General features: G+C 39.8%; 1 protein-coding gene across 6 annotated transcripts in view; it reads right to left on the bottom strand.

Moving 5' to 3' along the window:
* Positions 1 to 13,781: 13,781 nt before the first annotated feature.
* GPHN (gephyrin) overlaps positions 13,782 to 27,279 on the bottom strand; it is a 570,865-nt gene continuing 557,367 nt past the window's right edge. The window contains exons 23-24 of one of the 6 annotated variants that reach the window (XM_064292611.1): positions 20,800 to 20,896; positions 13,782 to 19,546 (exon numbers count right to left, since the gene is read on the bottom strand). In XM_064292611.1, the coding sequence (XP_064148681.1) occupies positions 19,413 to 19,546; positions 20,800 to 20,896 (231 nt within the window). In that variant the 3' untranslated portion in view covers positions 13,782 to 19,412. The remainder of the gene's footprint in view (positions 19,547 to 20,799; positions 20,897 to 27,279) is intronic. The other 5 variants (XM_064292607.1, XM_064292612.1, XM_064292608.1 and 2 more) reach the window with 5 other exon arrangements.

Raw genomic sequence — 27,279 nt, 5'->3', positions numbered from 1 at the left:
CGGATAAACATAATAAAAACTGACTGGAGTGTAGGGCTGGCAACACTAAATATGGGGGTTAGGAAATGCCCATTTAGAAGGCCTCTCAACATATGCTCCCTACCCCTCAACCATTATTTTTTTCTAATCAATGGTAGGAGCCCTGGTGGTGCAGTAGTTAAAGTGGTTGGATGCTAACCAAAAGGTCAGTGGTTTGAACCCACCAGCCGCTCTGTGGGAGAAAGATGTGGCAGTCTGCTTCCATAAAGATTTACAGCCTTGGAAACTCTATGGAGCAGTTCTACTCTGTCCTATGGGATCACTATGAGCCAGAATCAACTCGATGACAATAGGTTTTTTGGGTTTTAATTAACAGTACCACCACCCTTTCCACCATGCAGGGTTCTCAAATCCTTTTTTGTAATTGGGTGAGGTATCAAGACTATACAAAGCTGAGCCCTGGAAGACATGGCCCACGGACTCTCTGTTAACCCAGAACTAAAACCATTCCTGAATCCAACTCTTCAGAAAAGGTTTAAACTGGCCTATAATACATAAAATCATACTTGGGAAGAGTATGCTTCTTAGTTCAAGTAGACACATGAGACTAAATGGGCAACTCCTGTCCGGAGGCGAGATGAGAAGGCAAAAGGGGACAGGAGCTGGTTGGATGGACATGGGAAATCCAGGGTGGAAAAGAGGAATGTGCTGTCACATTTTAGGGAGAGCAGCTGGGGTCACTTAACAGTGTGTGTATAAGTTTTTGTATGAGAAACTGACTTGAGCTATAAACTTTCACTTAAAGCACATTTTAAAAAAAAGAGAGGAAAAAAAATTAAGTAAACTGAGATCACTCTTCCCAGATCATTTGCCCATGACTGAACCTTAGCTCTTGGTTGGGAGGCAGGTATCTCTCATTGATGACAGTCATTCATCCCCTGCCCTCTCATTTGGCCCTCCCTTTGGAAGCTACTCGACTAAGGGCAATGGCCTTGCTTCACAGGAGCTTACATTTCATCTACCAGAAAATGACAAAATTCTAAGAAGAGAGCAAAGTCAGATGCAGCTCTGCACATATGTTCACAAGATCACCCTCTCCTCTTCACCAACTCCAAAGCAGTTAGAGGTAGCGGACTTAACTGGCAAGCAACAGCTCTTGTATATCTATGTCCACCTCAATCCTTCCTCAGAGACTCTGTTATTTGGCCTTCCTCTAAGATTTTTCTCCCTAGCTCAACTAAGGATAAGTGGTGAAAATGCCTCATTGCTGTCCCAGGCAGGGCTGGAGAATGCAGAAACCACATTACACTGTCTGACACCCTATGAGCATATAGCACTGGGGCATGCAGAGCTGTGAGAATTCCAGCTCGAGCAAAACCATCTCCATTAGGACTTCTATGGGTGTCAACCCAATGCCTTCCTTCAGCACATCTTACGCACGTACAAAAGGCAAAGTAAAATGAGTCAAGAAGAGGAGGAAGGTGAAATAGTCTAAGAAGATAAATGTGAAAAAGGCATGAGACAATAAGAAAGAAAATTCAGAATAATAGGTGAGATTAAAAAAAGAAGAAAACAGGAACCTAGAATAGAAAAGATGGGAAATAACAATCAATAATGTTTATTTAGTGCTATTTTGTGACAGGCAGGAAAGGCTTTACATGCACTCTCATTTCATTCTGATAACATGAAGCAATAGGCACTATTAAGATGCTGGCTTTATAGACCATGCAACTTAGGCTTAGAAAGGGAAAGTAACTTACTCAAGGTCACACAGCATATAAATCCCCACCCCAGGGCTCAGACACTTGCAGTCTGACTAGGGGAGTTTATGCTGTACCCTATTGTTCAATCCTGCCTTGAGTGCTTGAATAGATGGATGTGAGAGTTGGTAAAAGTAAGAGGGGTCAGGATAGGCCAAGATGGATGGGAAACAAGAGAAGGAAAGAGAGCAAAAGAATACCAAAAGTGCCCTTTCCTTTCCTTTTCCTCTTCTTTTCTCTGACAGAACAATTTACTCCTAAATGCATCAGGTGGGAAACAGAGAAGTAGGAATCTGTGCTCAGTGGCACAGCTTAGAACTGAAGAAAGGTAGGAGGGCATGTATTGCTGCGGAAGAGAAGGGTAAGGAATCAGGGTCCAAGCAGAGTGAGGAGGGAGTCTGGGCTGGAGAGAGGATGGTGGAAGAGGTGTAGATTAATTATATATATGGGGATAGATGAAATAAAATTGGAAACTATGAGAATCTATGGAGTCCCTGGGAGGGGCAAACAGTAATGCTTGGCTGCTAACTAAAAGGTTGGAGGCTCAAGTCCACCCAGAGATGCCTTAAAAGAAAGTCCTGGCAATCTACTTCAGAAAATTCAGCCACTGAAAACCCTTTGGAGCACAGTTCTACTCTGACACACATGGGGTTGCCATGAGTTGGAACTGACTCAATGACAACTGGTTGGTTGGTTGGATGAGAATCTATACTGACATAAATACATGAATTAAAAGCTTGATGAGGAACAGAATATTTACATACTTTGAAAGTATCCCCACCAACATACTTAGGAATTTGAAAGAAGCCAGGCACATACTATCTAAATGAAGTGATAAAAGTGAACATCACCACTAATGGGACAGATCACCTGATAGGATGCAATGAGAAGCACACAGCATCTCTTGTGTGGCATTCTACCCAAAGATGGCATACCATGAACCCAATCAAGAGGAAACAGACACAAACCCAAGGACATTCTACAAAGTAACCAGCCTGTGAATTTAAAAAAACACCAATGTCATGAAAGTCAAAGATGGACTGAGGAACTGTTTCCAACTAAAGAAACAGGAACAACTAAATATAACCCACAGTCCTGAACTGGATCCTTTTGCTTCATAGGCCATTATTGGAACAATTGGCAAAATCTGAACGGGGTCTCCCAAATTAGATGGTGGTAATGTGCAATGTACATTTCCTGATTTTGATGGTCATATGTATATCTATCTATATATATAGATATATGTTATGTATTACAATGACATGTGAAAAGACCTGGAGATAGAAAACCAAAAGGGAAGAACACTCAACATTTCTCAAGCTGAATGAACTGAAGAAAAAATTCAAGCCTCAAGTTGCAATATTGAAAGATGCTATGAGGAAAATATTAAATGATGCAGGAAGCATCGAAAGAAGATGGAAGGAATACAGTCACTGTACCAAAAAGAATTGGCCAATGTTCAACCATCTCAGGAAGTAACATATGATTAGAAACTGATGGTACCGAAGGAAGAATTCCAAGCTGCACTGAAGACATTGGTGAAAAAAAAGGCTCTGGGAATTGACAAAATACCAATTAAGATGTTCCAACAAACAGATGCAGTGTTGGAAGTGCTCACTCATCTATGCCAAGAAATCTGGAATACAACTACCTGGCCAACTGACTGGAAGGGATCCATATTTATGCCTATTCCCAAGAAAGGTGATTCAATGGAATGTGGAAATTATCGAACAATATCATTAATATCACATGCAAGCAAAATTTTGTTGAAGATCATTCAAAAGTGGCTGCAGCGGTATATCGACAGGGAACTGCCAGAAATTCAGGCTGGATTCAGAAGAGGATGTGGAACAAGGGATATCATTGTTGATGTCAGATGGATCTTGGCTGAAAGCAGAGAATACCAGAAAGCAGTTTTCCTGTGTTTTATTGACTATTCAAAGGCATTCGACTGTGTGCATCAAAGCAAATTATGGATAACATTGTGAAGAATGGGAATTCCAGAACACTTAATTGTGTTCGTGAGGAACCTGTACATAGATCAAGAGGCAGCTGTTCAAATGGAACAAGGAGGTACTTTGTGGTGTAAAGTCAGGAAAGGTGTGGATCAGGGTTGGATCCTTTCACTGTACTTATTTAATCTGTATGCTGAGCAAATAATCCAAGAAGCTGGACTATATGAAGAAGAACATGGCACCAGGATTGTGTTGTGCATGTGGAACAACCTTGCTTGCTGAAAGTGAGGAGGACTTGCAGCACTTACTGATGAAGATCAAAGACCACAGCCTTCAGGATGGATTACACCTCAACATAAGGAAAACAAAAATCCTCATAACTGGACCAATAAGCAACATCATGAAAAACGGAGAAAGGATTGAAGTTGTCGAGGATTTTATTTTACTTGGATCCACAATCAACACCCATGGAAGCAGCAGTAAGGAAATCAAAATATGCATCGCACTGGACAAATCAGATGCAAAAGACCTCTTTAAGGTGTTAAAAAGCAAAGATGTCACCTTGAAGACTATGGTGCGCCTGTCCCAAGCCATGGTGTTTTCAGTTGCTTCGTACGCATGTGAAAACTGGATGATGAGTAAGGGAGGCTAAAGACGAAATGACAGCTTTGAATTGTAGTGTTGGTGAAGAATATTCAATATTGAATATACCATGGACTGCCAAAAGAAAGAACAAATCTTTCTTGGAAGAAGTACAACCAGAATGCTCCTCAGAAGCAAGGATTGAGAGACTACGTCTCACATATTTTTGACACGTTTTCAGAAGGGATCAGTCCCTGGTAAGGACATCATGCTTGGCTAAAGTAGAGGGTCAGTGAAAAAGAGCAAGACCCTCAACGAGATGGATTGACACAGTAGCTGCAACAATGGGCTCGAGCATAACAAGGACTGTGAGGATAGCGCAGGACCAGGCAGCGTTTTGTTCTCTTGTACATAAGGCCGCTATGAGTTGAAACTGACTCGATGGCACCCAACAACAGCAACAACAACATATTGGTTATGTAGGAGAATATCCTTGATTGTGGGGAATGCATAGGTCATCAAATTAGCAAGTTACTCTCAAAAGATTCAGGAAAAAATTATTTGTACTGGATATACAACTTTTCTGTAAGTTTGAGATTGTTTCAAAATATTTAATGGGATTAATATTATAAAGAAAGAGGAGGTAAAAGAAGCTTTAGAGGAAAAATATAGAGAAAAGGAATTAGGGTCTGAGTTTAGACAGGGAGTGAAAAAGCTATATTTAACCATTTCAGGTTTCCAAAGAGGGAGATTTACAACAATTGAAGAATTCTCATGGTGATTGGAAGACCAGAAAAAGCGCCATTATTACCTGTTTTTCTTGCCTGAATAACTTATCCAGTAGGACAAAGCATTTATTCTACTATCGGTTGGTGGTTGAGAGACAATGAGGCTGCGTTATAGAATCAGAGGACACAGCAAGTGCTCAAAAGGTCAGTGGAATTCCTTGTGGCCTAAATATATGCAGTCTTCCTAGGATAGGAGAGGAAATGATTAGAAAATCATTAGATGAGAGCAAGGTATGATGTAGGAAGGAAAGCAAAGGTCAGCAACCTTTTGGCTCGGGGTTACAGAGCAGGACCAAGCAATGTCACAGTAACTCTTCACCCTTAATTTTTCCAGGACCGTTATGTCCCTAACAGTTCACATCCTCCTCTTGAGATATAGAAATATTGATCACTGAAGGCAGCATTCTTGGTATATTGAATTCCCAGGAGAAAAGAATAGAAAAGCTTTGAAAGTGAATTAAGTAGAAGAGGAAAGGAGAAAGAAGAGACGAGAGAAAAGGGAAGGAGAAGGTATAATGACGTAGCCTGCCTGTATGTACCATCAATTCTTACCTCAACACAGGGCCAAGCCACAATCTTTTCTTGAAGATGAAGTTTTTAACTCACTTCAGTTTGGGCTTCCTCCTTTTCATGATGAAGTCTTTTGTGAAAGAAACATAAAAACAGAAAATGAAGAATATAGAAAGGAAGCTAATTTCAATATTAATTTTATACTTTTCTTATTTCAAATGTGAAGAGCCTACCTTCTAACTAAATTAGGTGGGTGTAGTCAGAGGGCTGCTGTGTATGTCTGAACTGAGCCGTTGCTGATGATCCTAATCATGGTTTTTTGGTGAGTGAAATCAATCATGAGTTCATAGGTCATAAACAAACAAACAAGCAAAAAATGAAAACAACCAAACCTGATGCTGTCGAGTTAATTCTGACTCATGGCAACCCAATGTGTTACAGAGTAGAACTGTTCCATAGGGTTTTCTTGGCTGTAATATTTACAGAAACAAATCCTTTCTTCATGGTGTTGTTAGGTGGGTTTGAACCGCCAACTTTTAGGTTAGTAGACAAGTGCAAACCGTTTGCATCACCCAGGGACCTTTCATAAATCATAATTAGCCTGAAACTGTCAAACGGTGAAGTCCTGGGCTCCTATAACCAATGAAGGTATCTGATAACATGACAGAGGAAGTAACATAGACTCAAATATCCTGTGTGCAGTGGAGGGTCATAATAAGCCTGAGAATTATTTTCTTCTCATAAAAAGCTAGAGCAGCCTATACAACTCTCTAACTTCCTAGCAGATGGTAGGTAGGTGTGTATACGTATATGTTTACACATGCATATGCTTACTATTTTGTCGCTTTTATAAAGTTCTCACATCATAATGTGGTCGCAGTCATTGTAGATAAACCTCTTCTCCCCCTCCATAAAATTCTCAGCTAAATAGTCCCTTCAGGAATATCTGGACCAGGTGAACAACAGATCATTGTTGTCAGAACTCAAGTACTAAGCCAGTAAGGGGACTGGAATAGTAGGAACATAATGGACTTAGAGTCAGACATATTTAGGTTCTTTCACCTGGTACTTTTGTGACCTTGGTCAAGTCATTCAACATATCAGAGTTTGATTTCGTTATTATAAAATAAGGCTGATACTACCCAGCTCAAGGCAGTGTTGGGATGATTAAATGCACTGATGTGTAGAAAACAGTGAACACTGTGGCTATCACATAGTGAGACTTGTACGGTGGCTGAATAGGGTATATATATATACACACATATATATATATTTTTCCACAATCACTGTTTATATTTTTCCAACAATTTATGCCTTTTGCTAGGCCCATTAACTGCCCTTTACATCTAATTAAGCACGCAAGATACAGGGCAATATTGCAGATATGGACTTTAACTGGGTTGCCAAGCCAGGACAGCATAAAGGAATCTAAAACTGAGATAGACTCTAATTTATCCTATCACTCGTCGATTCTTTACATTTTTGGTTATTTCTTTTGAATTAGTGCTTTTTCCCTTTCAGTCTTTGTTTTTCTCTATTTTTCGGTTCCATTGGAGTGAAGAATGAATTCAGCAGATAGTCACACCAGATTGCACTTTTCTGGAGAATTACGGTATAATTCTCATTTGAAAAAGCATTGTTGGCTATGTTTAGTAAAGGAAGAGAGATTCTGTATTAAATCTGGTTACCAGACCAGAAACCGATGCCGACCATTTACTGTGGAAACCAACCTCAGGGAAGCAATGAGCTGTGTACTTTTCAGGGGTGAAATTACTTTAGCTTTGTTGTGGACTTTTTATGATGTCACCTGGACTTCCCCATCTGGGTCATGCTTCTAGGGGCTCCAAAGGCCCTTAAGGCTCACAGGAGTGTGAATATGAGGTAGGTTTACCCTGTGGGGATGGTGGGATATCTTTAATTTCCCAGGAATAAATGAATTACCTTCACTGCAGTCATCTGGAGTTATTAGGAAATTTGATGATTTGCTTTTTAATGGAAATCAGGTAAGGGGAGGGAGTGGGAGTCCTGGGAGCCAGTATCGAAAGGTTTTGGTTGGCTTTTCTGGCTGCCTAATTCGGAGGAATGTCTATAAATGCCCCCAAACGTTTTCCACAAGTGTTTGCTATTTACCATTCCCATGTGCCCCCGTTCAGTATTTTATTATAAGGAATTTTCAAACCTATGGCAAAGTTGAAAGAATTTTATAGTGAACATCCATACACCCACCAACTAGATTCTTGTGTGATCTTATTCTCTTTATTGTGTAATTTCTTGTTTATAATTACACAGTGTTTACCTGCCACTCATGAAAGATGTTCTCTGGGATACTTGGTGCTTTGAGATTAATTCTTCATAGTACTTAAAGCATACCATTTACTTAGGTGACTTTCTCTAAGAGTCTTAACACTCCAATAAACCTGTTTTTAGGATGGGCCCATCACAATCACTTCTAGGTTAGCATTCTGGCTGCACCTTTGTGAAGGTCTGTGGCCCTCTCTCTTGACCTTGGTGCCCCAGATAACCTTCCAGCTTTGAACAGAAAGCCCTGTGTTCACCATTTTCTCTCGTATTTGAATAATTAAGAACCACAGGCTTTTCATTAATTCGTTCAGTTCTCAGTCACTTACGGAAGAAAATTGGGGTAATAGTTCCAAAAATCAAAATTTAAAAATAATCCAGAAATCTTATTTCAGTTCCAACTCAAAGCCTCAAGAAAAAGAGATTTAGTAACCAGGTGATAATTCTCTGAGTTTTCCTGCTTGTTCTGGTTGAGGCACAGCAACCGAAACTAGAAGGGATAGAGGAAGATGGAAAGAGGATAGACACTTTGTCCCCGAGTTATTAGAATTATCGAAGAACAATCCACTCCCTTCTCCTTCATGTTCGCACCAAAGTTGCAGTAACCAGTCACTTACAGTGAGGTGAGGCTGAACCAGATCTCTGGAGACGTCCTGGATTTCGACCAGGAGAATAATCTCCAAATAGCACGTTTCCACTCTTTTCACATTTCATTAGCAGAAGGTGTTTCTTTCTGTCAATCAGGCAGGCTACTAATCACTTAGTGAAAGAAGCCCCAGGCAGGCTGCTATGGGCATTGTTCTATTGCTCCTGCATCACAATGTGCTGACATAGCCTCTGAAGTAAGAAAAGAACACAGGAAAGGAGCAGTCCCAAAGGTCAACCCTGAGATTCAGTGTTGTCAGCATCCCTGTGGAGCCAGGACAGCTCTGAAGAGGAAGTTCTATTTTGGTGTGAAGTTTTCTTTGGAAAGAAAACTCAATTCAGCGATGTTACAATCTTGGAAAAAATATCATACACTTTATGCCATTCAGTCACCCTATATCCTAATCCCCAGAGACTTGTTTAAGTCACTTTGGACCTCTGTGAAGAAAAGCTTCAAAAGAATGTAGCATTCTCAGAAGGCAGTGACCTTTTCTCTTTTATATTCCTACCTCCAGCATCTAGTGTATTCTGGACACATGCTATATCCCCTTTACCATCGAGTTGATTCCAACCCATAGCGAACCTACAGGACAGAGTAGACCTGCCCCATAGAGTTTCCAAGGAGTGGCTGGTGGATTTGAACTGCCGACCTGTTGGTTAGCCGCTGAACGCTTAACTGCTGCACCACCAGGGCTCCTGGACATGTGGTATAAAAACCCACTGCCCTCGAGTCGATTCTGACTCATAGCAGCCCTATAGGACAGAGTAGAACTGCCCCATAGAGTTTCCAAGGAGCAGCTGGCGGATTTGAACTGCTAACCTCTTGGTTAGCAGCTGTAGCACTTAACCACTATGCCACCAGGTTTGTTGTTGTTGTTGTTAGGTGCCGTCGAGTCGGTTCAGACCGACTCATAGCAACCCTATGGACAACAGAACGAAACACTGGCCAGTCCTGCGCCATCCTTACAATCGTTGTTATGGTTGAGCTCATCATTGCAGCCACTGTGTCAATCCACCTCGTTGAGGGTCTTCCTCTTTTCCACTGACCCTGTACTCTGCCAAGGATAATGTCCTTCTCCAGGGACTCATCCCTCCTGACAACATGTCCGAAGTATGGAAGACACGGTCTTGTCATCCTTGCCTCTAAGGAGCATTCTGGCCACACTTCTTCCAAGGCAGATTTGTTCGTTCTTTTGGCAGTCCACGGTATATTCAATATTCTTCGCCAACACCACAACTCAAAGGCGTCAACTCTTCTTCGGCCTTCCTTATTCATTGTCCAGCTTTCACATGCGTATGATGTAATTGAAAATACCGTGGCTTGGGTCAGGAACACCTTAGTCTTCGGGGTGACATCTTTGCTCTTCAACACTTTGAAGAGGTCTTTTGAAGCAGATTTGCCCAATGCAATGCGTCTTTTGATTTCTTGACTGCTGCTTCCATGGCTGTTGATTGTGGATCCAAGTAAAATGAAATCCTCGACAACTTCAATCTTTTCTCCGTTTATCATGATGTTGCTCATTGGTCCAGTTGTGAGGATTTTTGTTTTCTTTATGTTGAGGTGTAATCCATACTGAAGGCTGTGGTCTTTGATCTTCATTAGTAAGTGCATCAAGTCCTCTTCACTTTCAGCAAGCAAGGTTGTGTCATCTGCATAACAGAGGTTGTTAATGAGTCTTCCAACAATCCTGATGCCCCATTCTTCTTCATATAGTCCAGCTTCTCGTATTACTTGCTCAGCATACAGATTGAATAGGTATGGTGAAAGAATACGACCCTGACGCACACCTTTCCTGACTTTAAGCCAATCAGTATCCCCTTGCTGTGTCCGAACAACTGCCTCTTGATCTATGTAAAGGTTCTTCATGAGCACAATTAAGTGCTCTGGAATTCCCATTCTTCGCAGTGTTATCCATAGTTTGTTATGATCCACACAGTCAAATGCCTTTGCATAGTCAATAAAACACAGGTAAACATCCTTCTGGTATTCTCTGCTTTCAGCCAGGGTCCATCTGACATTAGCAATGATATCTCTGGTTCCACGTTCTCTTCTGAAACCAGCCTGAATTTCTGGCAGTCCCCTGTCAATATACTGCTGCAGCCGTTTTTGAATGATCTTCAGCAAAATTTTGCTTGTGTGTGATATTAATGATATTGTTTGATAATTTCCACATTCGGTTGAATCACCTTTCTTGGGAATAGGCATAAATATGGATCTCTTCCAGTCAGTTGGTGAGGAAGCTGTCTTCCATATTTCTTGGTATAGATGAGTGAGCACCTCCAGCGCTGCATCTGTTTGTTGAAACATCTCAATTAATATTCCATCAATTCCTGGAGCCTTGTTTTTTGCCAATGCCTTCAGAGCAGCTTGGACTTCTTCCTTCAGTACCATCGGTTCCTGATCATATGCCACCTCTTGATATGGTTGAATATCGACTAATTCTTTTCGGAGAATGACTCTGTGTATTCCTTCCATCTTCTTTTGACGCTTCCTGCGTCGTTTAATATTTTCCCCATAGAATCCTTCACTATTGCAACTCAAGGCTTGAATTTTTTCTTCAGTTCTTTGAGCCTGAGAAATGCCAAGCATGTTCTTCCCTTTTGGTTTTCCATCTCCAGCTCTTTGCACGTGTCATTATAATGCTTTACTTTGTCTTCTCGAGAGGCCCTTTGAAATCTTCTGTTCAGTTCTTTTACTTCATCAATTCTTCCTTTTGCTTTAGCTGCTTGACATTCAAGAGCAAGTTTCATAGTCTCCTCTGACATCCATCTTGGTCTTTTCTTCCTTTCCTGTCTTTTCAGTGACCTCTTGCTTTCTTCATGGATGATGTCCTTGATGTCATTCCACAACTCGTCTGGTCTTTGGTCACTAGTGTTCAATGCATCAAATCTATTCTTGAGATGGTCTCTAAATTCAGGTGGGATATACTCAAGGTCATATTTTGGCTCTCGTGGACTTGCTCTGATTTTCTTTAGTTTCAGCTTGAACTTGCATATGAGCAATTGATGGTCTGTTCCACGGTCAGCCCCTGGCCTTGTTCTGACTGCCGATATTGAGCTTTTCCATCGTCTCTTTCCACAGATGTAGTCAATTGGATTTCTGTGTGTTCCATCTAGCGAGGTCCATGTGTATAGTCGCCGTTTATGTTGGTGAAAGAAGGTATTTGCAATGAAGAAGTCATTGGTCTTGCAAAATTCTATCATTCGATCTCCGGCATTGTTTCTATCACCAAGGCCCTATTTTCCAATTACTGATCCTTCTTCTTTGTTTCCAACTTTCACATTCCAATCGCCAGTAATTATCAATGCATGTTGATTGCATGTTCGATCAGTTTCAGACTGCAGCAGCTGATAAAAATCTATTTCTTCATCTTTGGCCCTAGTGGCTGGTGCATATATCTGAATAATAGTCGTATTAACTGCTCTTCCTTGTAGGTGTATGGATATTATCCTATCACTGACTTCAGGATAGATCCTGAAATGTTCTTTTTGACGACGATTGCAACACCATTCCTCTTCTAGTTGTCATTCCCAGCATAGTAGACTATATGATTGTCTGATTCAAAATGGCCAATACCAGTCCATTTGAGCTCACTAATGCCTAGGATATCGATGTTTATGCGTTCCATTTCATTTTTGACGATTTCCAATTTTCCTAGATTCATACTGTGTACATTCCAGATTCTGATTATTAATAGATGTTTGCAGCTGTTTCTTCTCATTTTGAGTCGTGCCACATCAGCAAATGAAGGTCCCGAAAGCTTTACTCCATCCATGTCATTAAGATCGACTCTACTTTGAGGAGGTAGCTCTTCCCAGTCATCTTTTGAGTGCCTTCCAACCTGGGAAGCTCATCTTCCAGCACTATATCAAACAATGTTCCACTGCTACTCATAAGGTTTTCACTGACTAATGCTTTTCAGAAGTAGACTGCCGGGTCTTTCTTCCTAGTCTGTCTTAGTCTGGAAGCTCAGCTGAAACCTGTCCTCCATAGGTGACCCTGCTGGTATCTGAATACCGGTGGCATAGCTTCCAGCATCACAGCAACACACAAGCCCCCACAGTATGACAAACTGACAGACCCCAAATGATTGTTTGTTGGATGAATGAATGAATGAATATAAGAAACACATGGTAGACTCTCTCTGAGTCCTGGTGACACAATGGTTAAGCGCTTGGCTGCTGAAAGGTTGGTGGTTTGAATCCACCAGCCACTCTGAGGAAGAAAGATGTGGCAATCTGCTTCCTTAAGGTTACTGCCTTGCAAACCCTATAGGGCAGCTCTACTATGTCCTATAGTGTCCCTATGAGTCTGAGTCGACTCAATGGCACACAACAACAGCAGCAGCAGCATCTCTCTGAAGGTATCCTGTCTCTTGAGGATATGTGATTTGTTTAGGAGATTCTCCTCTTCCTGTACTATAGCATCCTTCTTCACCTTGGTATTTTAGTCAAGTGCTGCAGGCGCCCACTTGTCTGGCTGCCTCCTTGACTGCTCATGAGGATGGAAGGGCACCAGGAGATACGAGCTGACTACTCAGGCCTCAAAGGTGGCAGTACCCTGATTGTACTTCATTGGGGTCATCATATTTCAGACTCAAGCACTTGCTTTTTACAGGGCCCAAAGAAAGTTTCACTCTCTGAATAAATACAGATAATGGAAGTTTTGGGGTAGATGATAGTGCTTTTTCCTCTAAGAACTGTAACTTCCACTAGGCACAAGGCATTGGTGTCGAGGGAGACCACTGCATCCTCTCCCATAGAATGCGTACTAGGCAGTTTTCCCGGAAGGAGTCGGGGTTCGGGTGTATAGCTTGAATGCTAAATAGCAGCAGACTCTAGTGATAGCTCTCCAGAAACCACTGACTCAGTCTGCAGGCAAAGGTAGCCTCTTCCTGTGCAGGCCCGGAGGGCTTCCCCTGCTATCTTTGCCTCAGAACCTGTCGTTCCCGTGGTCTAAGCCAGGCGCCCTCTTTCGGAAGGACAATTTCTTCTTTAGTCATAAGTACTGTCAATGAGGCTTCTAATCCATTTCTTCATTCCACACATTTATCGCATGATCACTCCTTGCCATGTTCCTGATCTTCCTGTCTCAGGTCCAGGAAACATTTTTGCACAAATCTGATCTCATCTCTTCAGCATCGATGCTATTAATTCTGAGGTAACTTGCCATAATTCTTTTGTATCACCTCACTTCCAGTTTTTGAGGCTCATGGTATATTAAAAAGGGAAGAAACACAAAAAGAGGGTTATAAAAATCATGGCATATTTAAAATTTTTGCCTTTAAAATATTAATGCTTTTCAACATGCACAGAATATAAAACCATGTGTATAATCTCATTTGGAGATGACACCGTGAGTCTGAATTTGAGGCTCTTTGTCAAAGTGAGGTCTGTGACCAATTTGCCCTCTGTCCTTGCCCCTTATGAGATGGGCCCTACTGGTTTCTGCCTATATGGGTTCTCTCAGCTGTGTGTTCTAAGCTTGGGATATGAAAGTTTCCTGCCAAGTTGTGTCTCTGGCTTCCTGGTGAATGCTATGTGAGGCCAGTTCTGTTGCTGAGTTCAGTAATAAGTACCCACTACTTACTGGGCACCATGCCATGCTGAGGCTGCAAAATGAACAATCTGTTCCCTCCAGGAATTTACTGTCCAGTGGGGGAGGGGTCATATAAGCTGATGATTTTAAGGAGATGCATTGATAAAAGAGAGAGGGATGCACGGGGCTCTGGGACATGAGGGATACTTAGTCCAACATGGGATTTATCAAAGGCTGCCTGGAGGAGTCAATGCCCAAGCTAAATTTTGGAAGATTAGCCAGCATGAGCAAAGGCACTGAGGCATGAGATGACATGGTTTGAGGGGGTAATTGAAAATGGTTCCCTGTTACATAGTTGGAGGGGAGAAAAAATGAAGTTGGAGGAGGGAGGCACTAGGTTGTGGAGGGCTTTGAATGCCATAACTTGTGTCTTGGGCCTCATCTGCTGTAGAGGTTTTCTAATGATGAGCTTTATCGTGGGGAGAGTTAATTCTGCACTGATCACTCTGGTGGTGGTGTGAAGGATGGCTCTGGGGAGGACAGTTCCTGAGGCACAGACACCAAGCCAGTGCCAATGGGAATGAAAGGAAGGATTTAATTTAGAAACTATTAGTCAGTAAATCTGACAGAATTTAGTGACTAACTGGAGGTGTGGAGGGAAAAGTAGGATGACTCAAAGGTTTCTGGTTTGGGAAACTGGATGAATGGTAGTGCCGTTAACCAGGACATAAAATATAAGCAGAGGAACAGGTGTAGGAGGCAGAGAGAATGAGTTCCTTGTTTGCAGGAACCCTTACCTAGCATGGTGCCTTGTATTCAATAGGTATTTAGTAAAGTTTTTCTTCTTAAATCTTCAGTGGCTTCCCCATGCTCTTAGAATAGGTGACATATATCATAACTGTGTGTGTATTTAGTATTATACCCAAGAACCTATATATTTGTGAGCTTGATCTGGCTCCATCTTGGCTCCAGTTCACTCCAACTGTATCTCAAACCATTTCCCCCCTAATCACACTTCTGTCTCCTTTCTGATGTCATTCTCCTCAAGCCCTTTTCTCCGTCTGAAATTCTCTTCTCCCATCTCTTAGCATGTGGGGCATACTTTCACTCTTCAGATCTCAGCTAGAATGTCATCTGTTTAGAGTCATTCCTAGATTGCTGGGCCAGCTGACAAATGATTGTCTCTCAGCTCCAAATCCATCACTGTACACTCTTCATTGTGATGCTGTGGCTGGAACTCTGCAAACTGTTTTTCTCTTTTGCCAGCTGAGTTCCTCTATATTAGACTAGAGGGAGCCTGGAAACCAGGAGGAGGGAAGAAAATTGTGTTCGATCTTGTTTGCCTGTTGTTTCTGTCAGGGTCACCCTGGCAACAGCAGCTCGTTCTAGCCTCCATTTTTTTCTTTTTTTGGCACTTTCAAATCAGCAGCTGCACAGTCTTCCCTCCTTAAATGGTTCAGTCCCAGCTCCAAAGGGCTCTGAGCCTCTATATTCTAATTAACCTCATCTCTTTCTTTTTTTGCCACCATTCCCACCCCCAGCCCTAGAGTGGTGGTTGCTTCCTGTGGTTATTATCTCTGACATCTCAGTGTTTCCTTTTGCTTTTCCAGGCCTCCAACACCAATTTAACTTATTGCTATATTGTCGTTTTTGTTAGTTACTGTCCAGTCAGCTCTGACTCATGGCAACCCCATATATAACAGAATGAAATGTTGCCTGGTCCTGTGCCATGTTCACGACCATTAGTATGTTTAAGTCCATTGTGGCAGCCATTGTGCCAGTCCATCTCATTGAGGGTTTTCCTTGCTTTTGCAGGCCCTTTACTTTACCAACCATGATATCCTGCTCCAACGACTGGTCCCTGAGTGACGTGTCCAAAGTAAGTGACTCAGAGTGTCGTACAATATTCTGTGATCCACGTGGGTTTCACTGGCTGATTTTTGGGAGTAGATCACTAGGCCTTCCTTCCTAGTCTGTCTTGGTCTGGAAGCTCCACTGCTTCAGGATGAGTGACCCTGCTAGTATTTGAAATACTGGTGGTGTAGCTTCCAGCACTGTAGTAACACGCAAGCCACTACAGTATGACAAACTGACAGGCTGGTGGATTCCTATATTAAAGCCCCTTTATTGAAATATTGGAGACTTGGTGGCACAGTGGTTAACAGCTAGACTGCTAACCAAAAGGTCAGCAGTTAGAATTTACCAGCCGCTCCTTGGAAACCCTATAGGGCAGTTCTACTCTGTTCTATAAGGTTGCTATGAGTTGAAATCGACTCGACGGCAACAGTTTTGGGTTTTGGTATTGAAATTCTTAGTGTGATTTCTGCTTTTTTTAAAGGCTGGATGCTGACATAATCACCAAATCTAAATTAAGCCTCCACTCAGCTGCTATCTAACAGAGCTTCGAATCTTCTTCACAGACTTTTCATAATCTGTATTTTTTTGTTTCTTTGCCTTCTCATCATCTGTCTCCTCCACTTGAATATCAGGGGCTTTGTCCATTCATCCCTGTATTCTCAGTGCCCAGCATGGAGCCTGGCATACTGTAGGAGCCTAGCAAATGCTTGTTAAGTAAATGATTGAATTACTACAAAAATCTACAGGAGAAAATGTCCTGACAAAATAGCCAAAATTGAGCAATTCTTTAACCTTTGGTTCCAGCCCAAGTTATTATGTGCTCAGAGTACTGATGAACTCTATAATAGTGTAACTCTTTGTTGCAGAAAGACAAGGACAATACTTTTTATCATCAAGTTAGGATGCAATGCATTATTCAACCTATATCCTTCATCACTGGAATAATAAGATGGACAGTTTATTTGCCTGGAATTTTGTACTTAGTAAATCCCCACTTTCTAAAATTGGTAATGATAATGACTTACCTTGGTAGGTTTTCATGCAGATCAAGAGTTGGTGTGGGTTAGATCCACAAAGTTTTGTTGCTTAGCAAATAATTAAAAAAAAAAAATTAAAGCCATCCAAAATATTCACTTGCTGGAGCATAAAACATCACTTAATAACATTTACTTGGTAAAATTAATGTTTTCTTTTTTTCATTGTGTTACATGGTTTGAGACAACCAAAATATAGAACCATAAAAGCAGATTAAAAAGGAACTGCTTAACTTCCACACAATGATAAATAAGAATCTGAAAACGTCTTCCATAGTCTTTTATTTAAGTACCAACTACTGAGACAAAGAAGAATTACAGTAAGTCATATATGCTTAATTCTTAAATAATTTTGGTCAAATAAATGCAAATAGATTAGATGACATTGACTTGTACTGTGTCAAGTAGAATCATTTCACTGGACCTCAACTTTTAAAATTTTGCTTGTTATCTACCTCAAATGTATTCATATCTTTTTTTTTTTTTCCCAAATAAGAGGAAAAATGTCCCCTTTTTCCCCCAGGCTACTTGGGCCACTGTGCTCCTTAAATCCAACCTATCTTTCTTCTTCCTCTTGCTCCATCTGGGATCTTACTCTTTCATTTTTAGTATTCCCACTACTGTTATTTCTTGTGTCTCAAAAGATGCAAACAAAAATTTTCCCTCCATCTTGTTACGGGTTCAAGTTATCATCCTGTGTCTATCTTTCTTTTCTATGGAAAAGTTTGAAAAAATTCATATTCACAGCTTCTATTCTGCTACCTGACTTTTGCCCTCAGTCCACTCTTGCAGTTCACAAATGATTGCCTAATCAATAAGTCTTTTTGAGTCTTCATCCTTCTTGCCATTTCCTTTGCATTTGACAGTTGATTATTTTTCCGTCTTGAAACTCTTTCCTCCTTGGTTTTTGAGACACTGCATTACTCTCTTTCCTCTCTTCCATAAACTGCTCTTTCCTTCACTCCATTCATGCCTTTTTCCTCTAGTACCCCAAATTATAGGTTCCCCATGGCCCTGTCCTCTTCTCTTGGCAAGACCTTCCTTGATATTCTTTTCTATTCATCCTTACATATCAAATACCACTTTTACATTGAACGATAAGGTTGTATCCAGTCAATATTTTTTTTTGTGAACTCTATCCTGTACTTTCCCATTTCTCCTTTCCTTCCTAATGTGATAAAAAATTTTTCCAGGTACTTATCTGCAATTTTTAGGGTTCATTACCTATTTTCTCCCTCTATTCTAAGGAGCTGTAGATTTTTGAAATTTACTTTTATGGCCTGTAAGTTTTTTTTTTTTTTTTCATCATTAAGTATCTTTCCTCCAAATTTGCTTATGATTCTTTGAGTATAACCTGGAAAAAGCAGATCAATAGCAGGTTCTCTCCTAGTTTCTAATCTGTGTTTTCTGGATCCCGATGCTATTTTCTCCAAATGTTGACAGAAAAATAGCCGTATTTCTTAATATTTTGAATCGCCTTTATGCTACTTAACCTTGCTAGATAATCTTAACTATTCCTTTTATCCAGACAGAACTCCATCAGAATGCCATGACAGTCTTCCCTTTTTCAATAACAAGGCCAACACAATAAATTTTTAAATAATGATCAAGGATTTTTTTTTTTTATTCATTAAGTTTCAGTATCATTACAGAAAATGTTATGGTACAGAGTTGTTTAACATTATTTTTTTCTTTGCTCTTAATTTCCACATGAATGCTGGTAACACTAATATCTGTACAAGATCAGTCTTTGATTTTAGTTTTTGTTCTGTACAATTTTAAATGTATTGGTTAAAAAGGCTGTCAGCACTTAAGGAAGCATTTTTACCCCCAGTTTGTTTGTTCAAATAAAAGTTTTCCAGTTACTGCCCAAGAGTACTGTGCCATGAGGCTACTGGGCTGAGAAACCTCCCTGAATGCTCTGCAGGGGAAAGTTCTCCTGGAGGTGGGGCCGGCCTCTACCCAGTCACTCTTCTTTTGGCACTGTGCACATAAACACGAAAGACATGATAAAGAACAAGCAAAGGCTCTCTGTAAAGCGGTTATGAAGCATACTAAGAAGGGAAATCCAAGTGTTGCCTACGCTAGTATAAACAAGCAGACAGCCTTGATTTAAGAGCATAAGTAGTTGTATTTTAAAGATGAGAAAAACACAAGTTCTGCAGGCACCTACCGCTGTCTACTAAAAGCTATCGCTATCAGACCTAGCATTGAACACACAAAGCAATTTGCAAGAAAGAAAAAATTTGCTTTGATATAATCAGAATAGAGTTGTCTGGTAAGGGTTATTTTTAGGTGTTTTTTTCTTTAAAAGGTATTTAAATTCATTTGAAATATAGTTCAAGATGTTGACTATACAGATCAATTTTTATCCAAATCAGAAAAACTAGCTGTGCCGTTGCATATTACAGGATACAGTCAATGATATGTGGACATGCATCAAAGCCTTCTCCTGCTGGTGGCCATCATAGCCGTCCAATGACCATGACGTCCACCACCTCGCCCTTGTGGAGCTCCACGTACTGCTCTGTCTTTGGAGGTAGCATCAACAGCCCGTTGGCACTGCGCATGCTCATCAGACGGCTGCTCATCTGATTACCTGGAGAGAAATACTCTCGTTACAGCAGCACAAGCCTCAGTCTGTACAGTTGGAGCCCTTGTAGTTCTTTTCAAGATGAGAACAGACAGCAGAGGTGTAGGTCTTTGAGAGGAGGAGAGATGATCGGACTTCCCGTACCTTTTTCAGGGGGCCATGCTGCTGTATCCTACCACCTTCTCACTAACACTTTAAAAATAAGCATTAAAAATTATTGCTTAAAAGAATAAAAGCAGGATTTTGTAACATTATGCAAGATGCTACCAGTTTCTCCATTCAGGCAGAAATGCTGTGGGTCTGAAAAGACTTTAAGACCTTTTAAAATAATGATGATGATAATAGCAGCAATTCCAATTTATTTAGTATTTACTAAGTGCCAGACATGATAGAAGGCATTTTACCTAATTATCTTATTTGATTTTTACAAGACTCAAAAGAATTTAGGCAACTTGTCTATGATCCTTGTAACTAGTTAGTAGCCAATTTAAATACAGGTCCCTCCGATGACAAAGCCCATGTGCTTCGTCATCTATGTTAGTTAATGTTTGCACTTGATAGGATCTTTGCTAAAAAGTGATACAATTTTCCTGTGGAGCATCAAAAGGTAGGTAATATATGACTACAGAAGTTGGGAATAAAAGTTGAAAAGAGGCAATAGCTATCTAAATTAGTTTTAAAGAATTTAAATTTACTATTTTTTATTGTGGCAAGCATATATATTATAAAACATTTACCATTTTAACTTTTTTTACATTAATTACATCTATCATGTTATTATTGATATTGATTTCTCTGCCCTTAAAATTTACCAATATTTAGAGTATAGCAGAGGATACAGAGAACTACATTATATTTATAACTGGGCTTTTATCTCACATTTCAGGGCGTGTTCTGGCATAGCCATAGTACCTTCTTTTCCCTACAACCAAAGTTATACTCAGAACTCACTGGTTTGAACAATCTTCTATATATCTTACAGAAGATGTAGAACTATCTTCTATAATTTTTACATTTGTATGTTCAAGTGCCCATCTAGAAAATATGGTTCAATGAATAACTGAACCTTCATTTAATTTTTAAAAAATTTTTGTCCTGTTATGCTGTACTGTTTAGGAATAATTTAACTCATCAAGCCTTTTCAAAAGGAATGTGTATAATAATTAAAAAACCAGATATACATAAGGAAGGAGATTATATATAAATTTGTGTTTTAACAGGATGGGTGCATAGGGTACGTGCAGTTGTGAATGACTAACCTGTACTCTGTGCCCAAGGCAGTGGTTCTTGGTGATGCCAAGTCAGTATACACCGATGGTATTCTGGGCGAGGATCCAGTTTCACGTCACATGATAACTACAGAATAAGGAGAAAAAGAAAACAAATCTGATTACCTGATCATCTCTCAAAAACACAGGGTGGTGGAGGTTATGCAAATTAAATAGTGGACAGGGGAAATATCCTTGGCACTCTGCTCTGGTCCACCACTGCCACCTATGTTCTTAACAGAAGAAGTCAAGGGGCTGGGTTGCTCGGGTTGGAGGAAAAAAGAAAGCCAAGAAGCTGATATCCATGGTGAGGAAAAGAGCAGATGAAAAGGGTAGGGTTTATTTTTGAAGTCTACTTATATGGGTTGTGAGGACAGAAACCTCTGTACTACAAATTGAGAAATCAAAGGGGGTATATTAACACTGAAAATAGAGGGGGGTCTACCTCTTTTATTTATTTATAAGTTTATAAATAAAGAATTTATACTTTTTATAAATATATTTTATCATACACATTGATATGTTTTTTTATAAATATATTATTTATAAGTTTAAAGACATAAGAATCAAATAAACAAGCTCATTGTCCACCTGTCCATCCATCCATCCATTCATCCACCTACCCATCTGGGCAGTAATATTTGCTGAGGACCTAACATGTGTTAGGTACTGTTCAGCTATTTATTTACACATCTGTCTTCAACATAAAAGGAATAGTAACTTTCTTTTTCTCTAGAATGGTCCCTAATGTCACAATACATAATTTCATTATGGCAAATAAAAGCAGTCTTTACCAAAGGTTATAAAATTTTGGTTTAGCCACATCATTAAAAGAGTTCCTCTGATGACTCTTTCCTATATAATTGCAAAGAACAAAGTAATCCTTGACTTCAAAATAACAATTTCAGTTCACACACATGATATCATAAAATGACAAACTGATCTTGAAGCTGGTGGGTTTTTTTTTTTTTTTTTGCTCTGTGTGTGTGTATGTCATTAAATTCATCCTGAAATCTGATAAGTTACAGTAAAAATGTGTTGGTAGCAGGTACCTAAGAAGTATTCCTTCAACATATTTTACACAGTATATAATTCTTGATTAGTGGACTAGTTCAAGGGTCAGTTCAATGTTGGGAAAAATAAGACTTGTTCCAGTAAAAGAGAATCAATATTTTCTATCAGTACAATAATCATTTAAATTATTATATCTTAAAATGGTTTAGAAATCCTTTATTTAACTAAAAGAGATATTGCTTAGATCAAATAGTAAGACAATTAAAACTTGAATATCCTGCAAATTTTGACTCAAGTCAATCTCTAATCTATTCTGGCTACTATGTCTTTAAACATTGCAAATACTCACTCTGACAATCCAAGTTCTTCCTCTGGAATCCAGAATGAAACTCAGTTCTAGGGTGCTTTCCCTTGATTAAATCACGTCCAATTCTTTTGCTTGATATTGGTTATGTTTATGCTCTATTTCACATTTACTGACGAGGTAAACCAAAAACCATACTCGTTGCCATCGAGCTGATTCTGATTCACAGTGACCCTATAGGACAGAGTAGAACTTCTCCATAGGGTTTCCAAAGCTGTAATCTTTATGGAAGCAGACTACCACATCTTTTTCCTGCGGAGTGGCTGGTGGGTTCTAACTGCCAACCTTTTGATTAGCAGCTGAGCGTTTAACCACTGGGCAACCAGGGCTCCTTACTGATGGTGTAACTTAGCATTATTCCTAAATTGCTTTGTGCTTCTCTCAGGGTAAAAATCTCTCTCCCTCTTTCTCTGTGTGTGGTGTTTTTCAGTATGAAATTATAAGAGCTGTTCCAATAGCTGTGCTATCTGCTAACAGTGTTTAAGCAAGGTTTCTTCCCAGCTTCCCTGCTAACTGGTTGTACTGTATTGGCAAGTTATTTTGCTTTCCAATGCCTACTCATCTAAAAATAGGGTTGTAATACATAATGGTTAAAGTGCCTTCAAAGTTTATGATTCCAAAGATTTTAAATGATTATTTTTCAGCCAATTTAAAAGAAACTTATTTTGTGTTAAAGGAAGATATTCATGTAAATTTAAGAAACCAGATCAGCTGCATCAAACTGAAGTGAATAATTTTTTTTTCACAGTCTCTTCACAAACTGCTATTCCTTTTGCAATAAGAGATTAAACTGATTAGATTTTTTATGGTGTTTGACTGAAATGTAGAATACTTTATACTTTATTAACCAACTGCTTGTACAGACATTACAGTTCTCGCAATTTACATCACTAGCTTAAGGAAGTACATAATTACTACGAGTTTCAGTATGAATCATAGGTAAACATAGATACATTTTTTGGTGAAAAAGCAATGCAAATGACTGTTTCATTTCTGATGACTTTTTCTATTCATTCAAATTTGGGCAGTCACAGTGGGCTACGACTTTTTCCTTTGAATATCTGCCTGGCACACAGTAGTCACTCAAGAGAGAAAACTGTATCATTTGGTATATATGGTCTACATGTAAATGTCTAAAGGAGAAAAATGAGGGGAAAAAAGGAGAATATTCTGTCCTTCCTCTTTGTCACGCCCATCTTGCCGTGAAGTGACCTCAAAGAATTCTCAAACAGAGCAAACAATTAATTACAAAGACAAAGTAATAATGTTACCACAGAACTATTCATGTGGTATAGGAGGGCACCCTTCTTAGGGATCTTGATAAAGGCTTCACAGGGAACGTGCTGCCTGAGTCTTACAGGATTTTCCAGGCAGAGAAAGGACATGTCACAAGTGAGGGGAAGAGACTTTCCAGGAAGGGGCAGAAGCACAGCATAGGCAGGGGACTTCATGCCCATGCTGAAAGTAGCAAACACCTTGGAACCCTGGTGCCACAGTGGTTAAGAGCTTGGCTACTAACCAAAAAGGTCGCCAGTTCAAATCTACCAGCCGCTCCTTGGAAACCCTATGGGGCAGTTCCACTCTGTCTTATAGGGTTGCTGTGAGTCAAAATCAACTTGACAGCATGGTTTTTTTTTGGTTTTGATACGGTCAGAGTACAGGATGGGAAGCAGATGAAACTAGAGAGGAAAACAGGCTTTGGAATGGTGAACCTCTTGTATTTTCTCTCTTTATATAAATAGTGGTAGATATATATGCAACAGAACATTTTCTTATGCTCTCTTGAGGAGTTTGCATTTAACCCTGGGGGCATGGGAAGCAATGAAGGATTTTAATTAAAGATTATGACATGACTAGACAGAAAAGCAATTAGAGGAGCCAAGATTAGAGGGCAGAAAACTATTAAATATGCCAAAGGTTATAATATTCATAAATGTTGGAACTATCATGTAAACTCAGGCTTATTTGGCTTCACAACTCAGGGGACATCGATAGGAGAGGGAGCTTGAGGAGAGTGGTGAAGATTTGGAAGAATGCAGTAGGGATGGGGATTAAGTAAATAAATAAAGAATTGCCAAGGGGAATTTTGGGCCCTGCTGGAATTGGAGATTTACAAATTATAAGTGATAACTTAAATAGCTGTATATGCCTTGTTATGGATTGAATTGTGCCCCCGCCACCCCCAAATATGTGTTGTAAATCCTAACCTCTAAACCTGTGGTTATAATCCCATTTGGGAATGGGTTCTCTGTTATGTTAATGAGGTGGGATTAGTATAGCTTGTGTCTTGAGTCAATCTTTTTTGAAATATAAAAGAGAGCAGACAGAGATGGGGGAAGATCAATGCCAAGTCACATGGAAATCTACAAGGAACCAGGAAACAAGCTGAAAAGATAAGGGCCTTCCTTCATGGCTGAAAGAGACTGAAAGCCTCCCCCAGAGCCGGTACTCTGAATTTGAATTTCTAGCCTCCTGAACTGTGAGAGGAGCCCTGCTGGCACAGTGGTTAAGCACTGGGCTGGCTAACCAAAAGGTCGGAAGTTCTAATCCACCAGCCGCTCCTTGGAAACTGTAGGGCAGTTCTACTCTGTCCTGGGGGTCACTATGAGTCAGAATTGACTCCATGGCAATGGGTTTGGTTTTTGAAACTGTGACAAAATAAATTTTTGTGTGTTAAAATCCACTTGTGGTATTTCTGTTATAGCAGCAGTTATCTGTTTTAGATAACTAAGACATTCCTTTACTTATGCTTAGTGGTGGCCTGGAATTAAAAGATAAAAAAAAAAAGGAAGATTGATCCAAGTTTGTGGATTCTCAGAGTGGGTTGCAGTGAAAGGCAGAAGAGGCAAAAGAGTTGAGGGTTTTGGCAAAAAGTTGAATTGATATACCATAGGATTTAGGTTGGATGAGGAAAGTGGTGAAGCCAGAAGAGGTCTAGGGACTGAGGGAAAAGGGTAAGGTCTGGGTGTTTATCTTATATCTACTGACAGATAACTTGCCATTATTCCTAAATTGTATATCTGAGTTAATTTTTTTTTTAATTTTGAGATTGAGCAGTTCAAGGTATTGAAAAGGATGTGGGGGTAGGCTGCTGAAGTAGAAATAAGGGTATTCAGAGTTATGGAGGTAAAGCAACTGATGCTGGGAGGTGAGGTAGAGAGGAAGAGTATTAGACAATTGCCAAGACCTGAATGTCTGTGGGGGAATGGCCTCTGAAAGGCTTAAAGGCAGTGATAAGGAGAAGGTGACAGCTCCCAAGGACTCAGGGGAACTGCTGGGACTAAGTGCAGCACAGTATGAGGAAGAGAATTTGTGAAAAAACAGAGGACTACAAGAAACAAATCATATTTTGGAGGGAAGCCCAGAATGAAATGCCAGACGTCCTGGTGGTAATGGAGGCCTGGACTCTTTTGGGGTCTAATAAGAGCTCCCAAAGGGTGGTTAAAGAAGCTTTATTACAGTTAAGTTTTTGGTAAGTGCTATAAAAGTTATGCGGCACTGTTTTCATTAGTCTGTTGTTGACTACCAGAGAGATATTTTTCCAATCATTGTCTGTGGCAAGCTGTTAATACTAATGGAGGTTATCTCAGGTTTGTTTGGAGAGAAAAAAGCTGAGAACGACAGTACAGGAGGCTCTGATGGAATATTATGGAAACAAATATTAAAGCTGTCCTTTTGTGGAAACATTGGGTCTACAATTCTACTTGATAGATTTGTGTTTCTGCCTGTGTGTTGAAAATCAGAAATATTTCAACTCCAACCATAACTGACCAAGGGAATGGCTAATGTATTTATCCTAAACCGATGATCTTCAGAAAGCTTTGATATAAAAGGATGGCATTTTCTGTGCTGATTCTTTAAAATAATAGAACATTGCCCTCCTCACAGGATGGCTACATTGAAGTCCAGCAGTGTGACTACCATCAGTGGCACTTAACACTCCAACTCCCTGCCTCAAAGCAGCAAGAGTGGGCAGAGCAGTGACCATGGCAACCACTTTGGCTGAACTGCTAATGGACAAGAGCAAGAACTGATGTCTTTAAGCTACATCTTTTATGGTCAGAAGTTAACATATGGTTCAAGGAAGTGAATAGGGTTATGTTCTAATGTTGCAGTTATGTATCAGTGAAGATATGAGAGTGATTTGGGATGTTACAAAAAAAAAAAAAAAAAAAGAGGCAAACAGCCAAGCATATTAATAAGCCATTCTGGTAGCCCCAGTGACACTGCTCTGTGGGGGAGATGAGTTTGGCTGATTTTTGAGCCAGTTCTCAATTCCCTGAGCTTACATGAACAGTGCATTAAGCATCAGTTTGATTAAAGAATACCATCTAGTCATCCTTGTCAGAATGGATGGCTGCCACTATGTCAGTCTCAAGAGATGGTGGATATTAAAATGAGAGGTGTGCAAAGTCAAAGAGAAGACCTCTTTCTCCTTCATAGAAATGGGGATTTTTGTTTCTTAAATTTAGCAAATATGAAAATAATGAGTATTACTGGTTTAAATGTCTAAATCTAAGCTTTATGGCTCTGACCTTCCAATTTGATCAGAATACTTTTTGTTTATTGATGGCTTTTTTTTCTTTTTTTGATTTAATTTCAAATAACACCATCACTGTGTCACTTTGTTTTCAGAAATACTAAGTTGAATTTTTACTGAAATTTCAAGAAAAGAAGAAGTTTCATCATGTACTAGTCCACAAAATCTCAGTATTCAGGTTGATGTTAAGATTTTCTTAATATATTTACATATCTGTTCTTTGACTTGATGGCAATGGGTTTATGGGTTCTTAGAGAAATATTTTATTAATATTTCCTCTTCTGTGTCTTATGTTCTTCTTGTCGATTAATCATAGCATTCTGCCATATCTGAATTTATTCCAGAACTCATGAAGAATAATGGTTTGATATTGTAGTTCATACTGCCAAGAAAGCTGTTCATTAGTAATACAGAAAGTATGTAACCTAATTAGTTCAATAAATCAAATTGAAGTTAGTGGAGAAGAGGACTCAATTTCCCAGTGACTTTTACCATAGGTGTAACTCCTTGACCTTAGTTGTCAATCAGCAGAATCTCTTTCTAGACCCTTTGA

The sequence above is a fragment of the Loxodonta africana genome, chromosome 10 (genome assembly GCF_030014295.1).
Source record: "Loxodonta africana isolate mLoxAfr1 chromosome 10, mLoxAfr1.hap2, whole genome shotgun sequence".
Lineage (NCBI taxonomy): Eukaryota > Metazoa > Chordata > Mammalia > Proboscidea > Elephantidae > Loxodonta > Loxodonta africana.
The sequence above is the reverse complement of the archived record's forward strand: the minus strand, read 5'-3'. Positions and strand labels throughout refer to the sequence as shown.